This window comes from Desmodus rotundus, chromosome 2, assembly GCF_022682495.2.
Source record: "Desmodus rotundus isolate HL8 chromosome 2, HLdesRot8A.1, whole genome shotgun sequence".
NCBI lineage: Eukaryota > Metazoa > Chordata > Mammalia > Chiroptera > Phyllostomidae > Desmodus > Desmodus rotundus.
In genome coordinates, this window is record NC_071388.1 from 170,443,405 (window position 1) to 170,457,673 (window position 14,269).

The 14,269-nt window shown below is 38.5% G+C and overlaps 1 protein-coding gene across 1 annotated transcript in view; it reads left to right on the forward strand.

The window, feature by feature from the left end:
- Positions 1-14,269, forward strand: part of FAM171B (family with sequence similarity 171 member B) — a 62,416-nt gene that overhangs the window by 24,165 nt on the left and 23,982 nt on the right. Inside the window, exon 2 of the mRNA XM_024561499.4 lies at positions 13,891-14,124. Within this exon, the coding sequence (XP_024417267.2) occupies positions 13,891-14,124 (234 nt within the window). The remainder of the gene's footprint in view (positions 1-13,890; positions 14,125-14,269) is intronic.

Genomic DNA, 14,269 nt, shown 5'->3' on the forward strand with positions numbered 1-14,269 from the left:
AAAATAATAACAACCCATAGAATATTTTTAATAATGAAATTTTATAATTTTGAAAAATATTTAGTGCCATGGATACATGTTTACAATACAATCTTAACTGAAAAACACAGCTTACATCATTCTTTATTGGCTTGTGTTCTATTTTCCTGCCTGCCTATAACGCATGCTCGCCGTGTGCATTGTACCAAGTTGCTTTCACACCTGCTTCATGTTGGCATAAACACGTGCACAGTGCACAAACATGCAGTATGATCTTAGTTTTATAAATCTACTTTTTAAAAAGTACTGGGTGAAATCCAAGTTACTCTGAGAAACTAGGAAATATTTATTTTCCTCATCTTTTTTGTATTTTCTAAATGTTATATATAGAATATGAAAAGGACTAATGAAAAATACTCAGTGAAACCAAACCCTGAGGTAACCAGGTACTTTGCATATGAGAGGGAGGCAGAAATAAATTACTAGAAAGTGGCAGTTATCGCTGATTAAATAATATTATTATTATTATTATTATTAATTACCAAGGTCAGCTTTCTTTCCCGTCAGTATCCTGCATCTCTGATTCTCTGGGTGCTTGTGCCTCCAAGAGTGAGTGACAGAGGGAACAGGGCAGCCTTAGATAAATGTGCATGCCCATTTCAACCAAAGATATGTACTTTAATTTTTTTATATTAAAAGAAACAGATGAGTTGAATGCAAGAGGATGACTTCAGGTCATCCTCCCACTCCCTTAGGATATAATCACTTTTTATCATAGGTCAGTGTTTCTCAACCTTGGCTATGCACTAACAACTATGTAGGACCTTTTGATAATGTGTTTCCCGGGACCCCATCTGCAATGGGTTTGGAATTAATTGGGCTGGAGTGAGACCTGGAAATATAGCAAAAGTTCCCTTGGTGATTTTAACATGTATACAGGGTTGAGAACCTGTGCCCTAGGCCAAAAGAGTTAAGCATACTGGAAACAGTAACAGTAGTAACACATTATGTAAGTTGGTAATCTTGAGGTTTAGTAAATATTTCATTTAATATTTAATTTATTTGTTCATTCAAGCAGTCATGCATTGAGAAAATAGACACTTGTGTGTACAATACTAAATGTGTTTGTTTCCCAAAGAAAAATTATTTCCTGAAATATTCTTGCTAAGACAATAAAGAAATCAGGTGCTTTTAAGGAAGATGTGCACTGAGAGTTTACATATTGAATCATTTCTTACTTAACATTGTTAACCAGTATAATTTAATCATGTAGTGTTCTGATCCTTCAAACTATTTTTATGCACTTTTCTTATTATTATCACTCTTTCCAATTGACTTTTATGTATGTATTTGAAGACAACTAATTTCTTGGTGTTTCTCATAGTGACTAATACAGATTTTGCGTATAATAGGTGCGTGATGAAAGTGTAGCATAAAATGACTGCCCAAACACAGACGTTCCCAAACATCTTCGTTTACAACCCTTTCAGTATATCAGTATTTTTTTGCTTGTGGCCAAACGTCAACTTCCAGCAACTTAGTAATCATTTTAAAAATACATATTTGCTAGTTACTTAATGGTATATATTTGTTAGACATTGCTCAAGTTCTAAGATCTTGGAATTTGGGATGAGAATGAATGCTACCATGGACATGTCCCTTGGTAGAAGGTGGAGGCTGCTATTGGTCACCTCAGTTGGTAGAGTTGGCCCTACCTGAAAGCCCATTCTGGAGAAGTGGGTTAACATGCACTCCCAACAAGGAGTTCTCTCTTACCCAGGTCCCTTGGTTTAGAGTTGTGTACCTCAAAAAGGTAATCACACTTTATAGTTATTTGCTATTTGGGGCTACTACATCCTTTCTAGAAACTTAGTGGAAAATATTTTGGGGGGCATTTTCAGTTTGGTACGCTCAATCCTTTTCAAGATATTAATTATATAAAGAGCAGTGGTGTGATTCTACTTTTGGCCTGGATGCCATAGTTCTCTCCAGACTCTTCCATCAATTATGCTAAGTTGGGACTACTTAAGGACATCAAGCCATTAGGGTGAAAGGAGGCTAGAGTACATGGAGCCGAGTTCAAGTAATACACTCTTAATTCATCCCCAAGGGGGTACTGTGCCTGGGCTAACACCTAACATGACTTCCAGAGTTAAATTCACTGGAGGGGCCATTCAGTGGTGGCTCTCTAAAGCTGGTCTTGTCACTCTCGAGTGTTGTACCATCATCGATATGTTTGAAACACCTGGGAGGAAAACATGTACTACTCAAAGATTCCTAAGGGATTACTCCTTTAAAATAGCAATCAAGATACCAAATTTTGTGTGAAATGGATTTTGTAACAACTTCATATTTAAACTTTTCTTTAATATTTTCCCTACTGGGGCCTTTTCCTTTACAGCGGTTTTTATGTTATCATTTATATTACTTGTTTCCATTTTTATTGCGAACTTCAATTTGATTCCTTGGTGATTTACTACAGAATGTTTTTCCGATTAATTATTTAAAGTTGGGTAATGACCGATAGAACTTAATCTTCATACATGTAATTATGATTCCAAGGAAAAGCAACAGGGATTGCCCTAATCCTGTTTTTTGAAATTCTTTCTCAACATCATAAGAATGAATCTGTTAAATAAGTAACTGAAAGAAGTGGTAAAGAAACAAAGAATTTGTACTTTGCTTAAAGGGTATAACTCACAAATGTTCTCTGCACGTTCTCTGCACAGAAATGGTTGCTTACACATCTTCCCCTTGTACCACCTTCTACTTGGGGGCTTATCTACTTCATTTTATATATTTGCATCCTTCCTGACAATTGTTAAGTGATTCTGAGCCAGTGGTCTCACTTAATGGTAGCAGAATAAGGAATTCATTTATTAATTCAATCATTCAGTCAAAAATACTCATAGAAATTGACATTTTGACGGTACAGTAGTAAGTGAAAAAGTATGACCTCATATAGCTACCATTTCAGCAACCAGAAAATGAACATAATGAGTAAATTATATAGTGTGTAAAAAATGTAGTATGGAAAAAATAGATTAGGTTGTGAAGGGAGTGTTAACACAGCAGATTTGGTTGCCCAGTTCTTGCCTGTTTCCAGGGGAGCCTGGAACCTCGACTGCCCCTTGGCCAGCCCCTGGGGAAGTGGCCCTAGGAATGTTCTTTCCATTACTCATGAATGATGGTGTTTTATATGCTCCAGCAATGAGGCACGCCATTCCAGTCTGTCAAGGCTGCTTAGCAAGTTCATGCCCCACATCTGGTGTATCTATTCTTCGGGTACCATAGCTGGCTACCTAGCAGAAATGAGTCTGCATGACCAGTGCCCCCATGCCAGCCTTGGACCTTAGACTCTGTTGGCTGCCCACTCACCCCATTTTCACCAAGAGACACTTTGCATGTGTCCCTGCACCTGAGAGAGAGCTTGTGTTCTGCACTTTTCCAGCAGAGGAAGAACTTGGAACCCCAAGCCTGCCCTGTCTGGGCTTCACTGAGGCGTTTATTTTTCCTGTTGTTTTCACTGCTCATTCTTTGCTGTGATAAATCTTAGTTGTGGGTGGCATGAGACTTTCTGGTGAGTCATCAAATTTAAAAGTGGTCTTGGGACCCCTGAAACTTCGGATAAGGGGGCTTGGGAGGGTAGGAGTTAGAAGAAGTGTAATTTTTACGAAGATTGTAAGGAAGTGAGGGAGTAAGCTACTGGGACATCTGGGGGAAGATAATTTTAGGGAGAAGGAACAGCCTGTGCGAAGACCCAGAGGTGGGAATGTGCCTGGCAAGCTCAAGGCAGTACCCAGGGGCAGTGCGGGGCAGAAGGAAGAGAGGATAGAGGGCAGAGTGAGCTCAGGTGCGGTGGACACAACATCAGACAAGGACATTCTTGAGGGCCGATGGTGATGGCCGTTAGCATGCGTTTCTGGGACGAAATGCAACCTTCCTGTCTTTCCTCTTTGGGGGAGATCTGTTTCTCATGCTTTGTCAGCTCACTGGTTTCTGTTTTTGGCAGTCTTCACATACTCTTCTTAACCTCACTGTTCTTTCTTCAGTCTTCAAAAAGAGTTTGCTGAGTTCCCTCAGAAAATAAAATCTCACTTCTTTCAGTCTTCAGTTTTTCATCTGTGATGTCAAACACAACTCTGATCACTCAGGGTTGAGCTGTGATGCATCATACAGAGGAAGAGGAAACGTAGTTCCTCTTATCCTGCACTATACCCCCGTGCCTGGAACCGGGTCTGCTGACCCCAACAAGGTCTCAGTGTGGAGGGGATGTCGGAGCTGAGTCCTAAGGATGAATATCAGTGATTGAATTCCAGGTTTTAGGGGGCTATGCCATTCAGCCCTCCCCAAACCCCCTCCTTCAAAACTCAGTTCTGGTTTTTCCTCCACAGAGCAGCCCTCTCATCCACCTTAGTCTGAATTAGGTGCCCCAGTACTTACTTCCTTGGCAGCCAGGACCAATGCATTTTCAAACACTTAAATTAAAAAGTGATCCTTAACTTTCCCTCATTAGGCTGTAGATTCTTCTGTTGCTCCGTATTTTGTGCCTACGTATATATACAGTAATACGTGTATGTTGAATAAATTTGTGAGTGAATGAATGAATGATTGTAAGGGATTCCAAGGCATGATAAAAAACTGGGAAGAAAAGATAAAAATGAGAACGATAAATGCCTGTGGAGTGAGCTTGGACATTATGTTTTAGGAGCTTGAGCCTGATTTGTTTCCATTGAGGAAAAGGGCCCTTTGGGTAGGCAAGAAGAAACTGAGTCCAAATACTAATGGCTCGGCTCTCTCATTTGTCCCCTGCTGAGTTGACTGCAATGTATTCATTCTTACGTTGCAAGGACTCTTTTTACATCATTCATTTCATTAGCTTTGGGGACTCACACTCATTTAAGCTTGTAGTCCTCATGGAGAAAATATGTATTTTATTTGCACCATTACATTTTTCACCTTGAGATCAAGTCCTTATTTTATCTTAGTCTTCTTAGATTTGACTTACTGCAAATAAGTTTGTTTTTGTTTCAAACGGGCACAGATTTATTTTTTTCTGATAAACTCAAAGCCAGTACGAATTTTGGATTCAATCTGGTACTTGAACAGTGAAAAGGAGGCTTTTCTACTCTCCTATGTTTTTTTTCCCCTTTGGTTCAGCACCCTTTGTTCCTTTAAAAGAAGGAGGCTGTGTGTCCATGTTTGAAATGCTGTAAAGATTACACTGTTGAAGCCCTTCCCACTCTGCTTTACAGGATGTAGTAGAATAATGTGGTCCTTTTTCTTTATAAGGTCCTTTGTTGTCCTCACTCTTTTCTAAACCTTCAGCCTTCTTTCCTATTAAATAGGAGATTGTGCTGGTACCCTGGGAGAAAGAATTGTAAAATGACTTTATTGCCATTGTTTGGTAATTGTAAAAGTATATTTTTAAAATTTAATCTTTGCTGTAACACAGATGCGTGGTATTTACTTTGCAAATTTTGCTAATTACGTATTCTCCAGTTGAAACCTCCAAGTTAAATGTTCTTATGAAAAAGAAGGAAAAGTCGTGTTAATTTCCAAAAGTAAAAGGAATTTTAGTATTTATTTGTTGTTGTGATGGATATAATAATTTATTTCTCACTGGCAATTGTCGGATTAAGCTCAAAATTTCACTGAATACTGGGGCTAGAAAACTGGCTAACTTCAAGTGGATATCCTACAGTTATCCCTCAGGCTGCTTAGCCACTTCTCATCTCTATTTTCCTTTCTCTACCTCTCTCCCTTGGCTTCTTCTCTCTCTCTTCTTCTCCTACCCATCTCTTCTTCCTTCCCTTCTTCCTCTCTGCTTTCCATTCATCTGGTACCCGCATACTAAACCCCGTACCAAACTGCAAAACACAGGCTGAGTTTGAAGCAATACTGGCTATCGAGAAGCTTGCTCTTATGGAGAGAGGAGACAAATATACAGAAAAGTGAACACACACTAGCATCTGTGATGTGCTGTTAGACCAGTCAGTGTGGAAAAGATGACTCCATCTGACTGGGGAAAGGGCAGATTTATTTGAAGAGGGCGCATTTGAGCTAGACTTCGAAGGATGGATTAGAATTTTGACAGATAAAGATTGAAAAAAACCTTTTTGGATAAAAGAAAGGAAGAAATATGTTAGCAGAAAGTGGGTTGGTCTTAGGTGATGACCAGTGACCGATTTATGTGCCGGTATAGAGCAGAGGTCCCCAGGTTTTTTTCTGTGAAGTGTCAGGTAGTAAATAATTTGTCTTTACAGGCCACACAGTCTCTGAAGCAACTATCAACTCTTCTCTTACAGCAAAAGCGGCCATAGGCAATACATAAATGAATGATGTGGCAGTGTTCCAATAAAACTTTATTTACAAAAATAGGCAGTGGGTCAGAGTTGGCCAGCAGGCCATCACTTACCAATCCTGGATAAAAGAGTACAATTAGATAAGCCTAGAAAGGGAAGTGGTGGCCGGATTTTAGATTTTGAATGCAAAGCTAGTGAGTTGGGAATTAATTGAATATTCTCTTAGTGAAATGATGATAGTTATGTCTCTACTAAAGGTTTTAAATATATAGATGTTTAAATTTGGAACTAGATGTTTTCTGTTTACATCTTAAGGTATTTGTATAGCTAGCTCTCAACTAAGGTTACTGTGATTGAATATTGTATGAAAATGATGGGTGAAGAGTGAACTAGGCCTCTGAATGCCTCCAGTAAAGGCTGATACGGGTTAGAGCCAGAATTTTGGCATCTTTTGCGTTCTTAATCATCAAGTCAGATGAAAAACAGGAGAGAATGAATGGGCAGGACCTTTGGAGATCTGAACTCAAAATGTTGGTATTCTTCCTATTCAAATCATGATGTTGTGAACTGATTCTAAAGTCTATTAGATCCACATTTTTTATACTTATTTTAATTTTTTAAAAAAGATTTTATTTATTTATTTTTAGAGAAGGGAAGGGTGAGGGAAAGAGAGAAGCATCACTGTGTGGTTGCCTCTCACATGCCCCCTACCGGGGACCTGGCCCGCAACCCAGCCAAGGGCCCTGACTGGGAATGGAACTTGCGACCCTTTGATTTGCAGGCCGGCACTGAATCCACTGAGCCACACCAGCCAGGGCTGATACTTATTTTTTTAAAACCACTTTATTAGCATATGATTGACATGTAAAAAGCTGGACATATAAAATGTCTGTAACTCAAGTTTAGGGATAAGTACACATGCGTAAAAGCATCACCATCATCAAGGCCGTAGGCATAGCCATCACCTCCCAAAGTTTCTTCCTGTCCGTATTTATTTTGGGGGAAGAACGATTAAGAAAGATCTACCCTCTTAGGGAAGTGTAAGTGGATAATACAGCCTTGTTAGCAATCTGCACTATGCTGTATGGGTCTCCAGCACTTACACATCTTGCATAACTGAAACATCATACCCTTTGGTCATCAACTCCCCATTTTTCCCCTCCCCCAGCCCCTGGCAATCACTACTCTCCTCTCTGCTTCTATTAGTTTGCCTATCTTAGAGTCTATGTATAAGTCAGATCATACGTTGTTTGTCTTTCTGTCTGGCTTATGCCACTTAGTATAATGTTCTCCAAGTACATCCATGTTGCTGCACACGCCAGCATTTTCTTCTTTTCAGGGCTGAATAATATTCATTGTGTATACACATCATATTTCCTTTATCTGCTCATCCACTGATGGACATGTAGGATGTTTTCATATCTATTTTGCTATTGCAAATAATGCTGCAGTGAACATGGGAGTGCAGGCATCTCTCATTGGGATTGATACTTATAGGAATTGTTAAACATTTTGACTCTGTATTAATTTGTACATAATTTCATGGCAGACTCTATTGGGTACTACAGAAAATTCTTCTCTTGTCTGTGATTTGATATTGCTTTTTAAAAACCTCTTTTATGGGGTGATAGGGAAGGGTAGGGGGAAAGGGCAGAAAACTGTACTTGAACAACAATAAAAAAATGTTACAAACAGCAAAAAACCCTCTTTCATGGTAGTAGCAGATAATTATATTTTTCATACATTGCTTCCTCAGAACTTCCTCAAGTTAAGACTATGTCTTATTAATGTTTATGCCCCCTAATATCTAGCTAATGCAGATCCGGCCAACAGTAGGCAGTCAATAAACATTTTATTGGGTGAATTAATGTAGCTGAACATTTCAGTTGTTCCCAACCATTTCATTCCACTGTATTTTTGTGCTCTTCATTTTTTCCAGATTTTATTAGAATGTGTAAACCTCAGTATAGTTTTTTGAATTCATTTATTTTTGAAATATTTTAGATTTAAAATATTTGACTTGTTTATAAAGCTTTAAACACCTACTGTATTGTTAGCATATTTCTAGAGAAGTGAGTATTTGTTGTATATAAAATGAAATTATTGTAGATGCTTGAAACACAATGGAAAAAAGGCTAGTTTTTGTAGAGAAGTCTGAAAATAAGTGGTTTCTCCATGGGCACAGTTGAAACCTGCATAATGGTAGCTACATAATAAGATGATGTCAAGTTCTTTTGAAAGGAAGTGAGGTGGTAATTTATCAGCTCACCCCACTTCAAGCTCTAGATGCCATCATCCAAATAAGTTAGCAATGTTTTTAAACCTCTCTTGCACTTTGAATTACCTATCTGGATCCTGTGGCAAAACCATAATATATTGTTGGTTCTGATGAGCTTTTTCAAGAACATTTCTTTATATGTATTTATTATTACTTTTTGAATTTTAGTGATTCTGACTCCTTAACAGCACTTGTAATTATGTGCTAGATACTTAAATCTCTCCCAGCAACTTCGGGACCTTGCTTATGGATGTGTATTTTATTGTTACTTATTTCTCTCAACATTTAGATTATATGTTTTCTAAGGGTGCAGTTGAAATCATTTGATATTGAGCCATTTTAAAACCAATGGTGACATATTGAAAAGAAGATTATGTGGGTAAGATATAATGATTATAATTAAGTGACAGAGAAAATAATATGTGCTTAGAAAGCTGAAAATACAATGGAGAAGAGTGAGTAGATTATGGAGACAAAAGCACCTCTGGTTGAAAAATCATATATTTAATCACAGAATGTGCCCAGTCAAAATGCCAGTGTATTCTTGCTGGAGGAGAGAACCAGTGGGGGGATTGTTGTGGATGTGCACTGCTTCTGGCTGCCAGCCTCGTTTGCCTGGTCAAACTCTTGACATCACAGGAGTGCGAATCATCCCATTTTTAGACAGGGGCAGGTAACTCTTTGTACCTTTTCTTTCATCTGGAGGAAAAGAGTTGTTCGAGCCCCTTTAATTGTTTTGACCAGGCTTTCAGTTGAGATTTTTGGCTTGGTTTTGTTTTAATGCTATTTTTGCTGCTGTTTGTGGGATGGGGAGTGTCTCACAAACCAGGCTGAGGAAGGAGGGTGAGTGACCTGGAGGGTCCATGAGGGAGCACTTCCTTCTCAGCACTGGCTGGGAGGCTGTGAGGAGATGAGTAAGCCAGTAAATGATGATGAAAACCAAACTCCTAAGGTTCTCAATGAGAGATGTGTGGATGAAATGCTTATGACTCAGAGGCAGAGGAATCCATCTGTTAACCCTGCTGATTGATTTCTTTTTTTTAAATATTTAAAAAAAGATTTTAGTTATTTATTTTTCGAGATAGGGGAAGGGAGGGAGAAAGAAAGGGAAACATCAATCAGTTGCCTCTCACACGCTCCCTACTGGGGCCTGCCCCGCAACCCAGGCATGTGCCGTGACTGGGAATCCAGCCAGTGACCTTTTGGTTTGCAGGCTTCACTCAATCCACTGAGCCACACCAGCCAGGGCTCTTTCTTCACTGTGCAGTTGTAGCCTGTTTCCTTGCAATAAATCAGGGGAAATGTCTTGCACATTTGTATTAAGATGAACCTGGATACTTTCATGGTTGTATTGTTGTGTAAAATTTCTAGTCCTGGATGAGGGGTGTGTATCTCTGAAATATCAATAGGTTTTTCCAATTTGAGCTAGAAAGACACCCCTGGTCAGGCCTTCATTGTGTGCTAACCCTATAAGGTGCTCTAAGGCAGCGGTCCCCAACCTTTTGGGCACCACAGACTGGTCTTTCCATGGAAGAGGTGGGCAGGAGGCAGAGCTCAGGTGAGCTTCCCTCACAGCCGGTTCCTAACAGGTCACAGACCAGCACAGGTCCACGGCCCAGGGTTGGGGGCCCCTGCTCTAAGGTACAGATACAGGGGATCTCCTCAGAGATGAAGACTGATTTGGGTAGCCAAGATTTGACCTTTGCAAATCATTTTTTCTGATCTTGATATTCATTTTCTCATCAAATTTATGATATGAATATTATTATTGCATGTGAAAAATACATTGTGGATTAAGAAACCTTTTAGAAAACATTTTATAAATCAAGCAGCTTCAGAACGTCAAGAGGTTTTAGTGTGTCTTATTTTGGCAACGGTACTTTTGCAAGGATGAGACAGATGGAATGTGCAGAATTTTTTAAAAGATGAATTTAGCTTAAGATCTTACTATATACTGGAATTTGTCCACAAATCCAAAGGCTCTGAGAATTTTTGAAATTAGTCTTTGCAGCAAATGGATTAATCAAAATTCTCTATTGAGTTCCATTCCTGCACATGCTATTGAAGCAGCCATTATAAGTATATTTAGTTTAAATAAGACTCATTATCCCGATTCCCTTATCTTTTAGTTACGTGCTGTCTTCATTGCATAGATCATATTTCTTGGTACATAACATTATTCTTTCTTCCTTTGCCTTCTCTTGTAAGAGAGTAGCCTAGTAAATATCCTATATTTACAGTTGTACACTATCATTAAAGTTCTTGCTTTGGAAGAGGGCAACAGAATCTGATTCTGTCTACAAGAAGTAAAGGGACTTTGGGGAGGGCTTATGATAGAGCTCATGCATCAGCAGGTGGGGCTGCACAGCCCAGCTTGTGGAAGGAGAGGGACCAGGGAAATGCTGGAAGCCTAGTGGGTAGGAACTCAGACTGTCTGAGATGGTTCAGCTCCACCAACAATGAGCCTCTGTGCCTCTTTTTTTGTTGTTGTTTTTTGTTTTCATTTTCTCTCCACCTCTGTGTTTCTTTAGTTACATTTCGAGGTCCTTACAAAATCTATCCGACCCATATTAGTCAATGCTTTATACCAGTGGCTCAATAAATTTTGTCTAGGAAATTCAGGGCAGGTGGCTGGGAGAACTCTTTTGAATTGAGCAGCAGCTACTTGGCCTCTACACATAAATTGTTTTCTGTACTAAGTGGACTCCTGCAGTACATTTAGTCTGGGATCCATCATGTCATATATATTACAACCTTCTGTTTTTTACTTAAGAGTTATATTTGCCATTGTTTTGAAACCATGGTTTGGCATCAGTGTGAGTATGGGAATACATTTGCTCCCCTTTTTAATTGCTGTTATCATATATGAATTGAAGTTTCAATGATGCTTACGGTCATACATTCGTTGAGTTCATTTTAGTAGTGTGACCACCAAGACTCACTGTAGCGTGGTCTAAAGATGGCTTTGGAGTCATTCACCGGGACTTTGGAAAGCTGACACAGCCTTTTGATGCCTGTGAGACTTGGAGCCGTTTGCATCACCCGTCGGAGGTCCCATTTCTTCATTGGCAAAATGACTTATGTTCTGTATTTTACAAAGGGACGTTCAGGTTTGTGTGTGTGTGTGTGTGTGTGTGTGTGTGTGTGATAATATACATGATGATATGTTCCTTGGCACCAGCAACATGTATTTATTCACAGCCCTTTTCATATTTTGACTAAGTTATTACAAACCTGATTTTATTTATTTTAGTGAAGTCATAGTAATGAGCCAAACTGCTGATATGGTGAGAACGTAGTTAAATAATGTGAAGAATAGTTGAAATTAAGGAAAGGCTTAGTTGACCTTTTAGTACCTGATGCTTTTGAATGTATGTACTAAAAGTAATGATGGCGATGACTACTCACAAATAATTTAACCTGCCACAAGGCCGTCTGTTGTTAAAATTCTGAGAAAGCAGAGGTGTGGATAAACTTCAGACATTTATATTTTGCCTTGTAATCTATTCTGCATATTAACATTTGAATATATACAAGATTATCGTCCTGAAAATTAACATTTTCCAGACAGACTAATGGGACATTTTAAGGTCTTACTGTTTAGGATATAATCCTCCCCCTTTTTTTCCTTTTCCCAATTAATTCTTCCTACAGTCTGAACTGGGACTGGAGTTGCTTTTAAGACTGTAATCAGGCAATTGCAGTGCCGTGCTTTAAGAGCACAAGCTTGGCCCGTTTCCTCCAGCTACTGTGGGTTGGCCGTAGCTGATTGACAAACCTCACTAACCTGCCCTCACCAATAGATGAGGAAAACAATAGTATCTCTCTAATGAGGGTGTTTTGAAGAGTAAATGGAATGATGCACTTAAAAAACTAACAATGCCTGGCTCTTTAACCCACAACATATTTTAGTTCTTACTGTGGTTATAATTATTATGTAAGAAGAAATGCACTAAAAATATGATTGTGTCTGAATATATAAAGAATGATATTTGGGTAACATTGAAACTCGTTTTAGATTCTTGAAAGGAACAGAGCCCTCGTCTAACTCACAGGATGGTTTCTTACCAGCACTGGGTAATTGTTACTGTGGTTCCAGTATTTGTATTTAAAATGCAATTTAAAGTCTAGTTTATTTTAACAAAGTTAAAGTAGATAAGGCATAACAGCAGTTTGGTGGTGATACTATTGTGGCTCAGTCAATATTGACTGGGATATATTTTTTTAACTTGATTGTTCTTACTAAAAATTATTTTGAGTAAAAATGACTTGTATGCAAATGTATAGCACTATAATCAATCCTTATGAGGCATTTCTACTGATGTACTCTACTGCTTGTGAAGTGGCCTCCAATTGTGAAGTAATACTTTTTATTATTAATAATGATATTAAATGACAGCTAGACACTATGCTGAGCACATTATTTGCATTATTTCATTTTATTTACTTTGTAAAGTGGTCACTATGCTCTCAATTTTGCAGATGAGTAAATGGACTTCGGGAGGTAACTTAATAAGGTCATGCACCCAGGGAAGGGCAGAGATGGAGCTTCACTGGCTCCAAAGCCCATTTGCAGTGAAAGAGAAGGCATCTTTGTCAAAGGTGTTGTGATGCAGGCTTTGCAAAGGCATTTCTGTGGTGATATAAGTTCTTTATCAAAGTTAGACATTATCACTAGTAAACCCATGGATATTTGTACTTGAAGAGTAAGGCTGGAGGTTTAAGTAGAAAGCAGCTTTAATTTCTCATTTTCTATAATGTTACTGTGTTTCATCATATATTTAATGGATAATGCTTTTTGATTATTTAGGGAGATTCTTGTTTGATGTTTTGCATGTTTGGACCTGAAAAACACCTCCTGCTTTCCAGGCAACAGAACAAAATAAAGAAGCTGACCATGCAGTAATGGATTTGGTTAGATGCCATTTATCCTGAGAACTTTGACTGGATTTTGATGTAATGTTAAATCTCTGTAACTTGATAGAATTAGAATAGTAAAACATAGTAAAAATGTATTTTCCTGAAGAGAGAACCTATGTCTTCCCGATACTCACTGCTCTTCCTTCTTTTAATTGGCAGAAAAAATTGGAGTAATAATTCCATGCCTTATTAATAATAAATTCAGATTTATTCAGTTTTAAGAATAATGAATTTGTTGGAATGTTTTTACACCTCTTTCTATTGATCCATCCTTACATATATATTTCCTAAAGTATCAGCAGTTTTGTACCATTACTCAGATGTCTAAAAGGCATTTAAATTATAGTGACATGTATTCTGTATTCTGGGATCTAACATGCCGACATTTCTGGCCTTTTTCTCTTCCAGTGTCTGTATTTATGCTGAAAGTCCAGGTGAATGACATCATCAGTCGCCAGTACCTGAGTCAAGCAGTTGTGGAAGTGTTTGTAAACTACACGAAGACAAATTCGACAGTAACTAAAAACAATGGAGCAGTGCTGATAAGAGTGCCCTATAAACTAGGACTCAGCTTAACCATCATTGCTTACAAAGATGGCTATGTGCTGACACCTCTGCCCTGGAAGACCGGAAGAATGCCAAGTAAGCGCTTAAGCAGTGTTCGCCTTCACTGAGTGTACATGATTTTTTTTTTTCCTTTGCTGTAGGAATCTCTTATTCTGGTCAACTGAAAATGAGAATATCTATGTGAAGTCAATATGAAGTAGATTAGAAAGGAGTGTCAGTT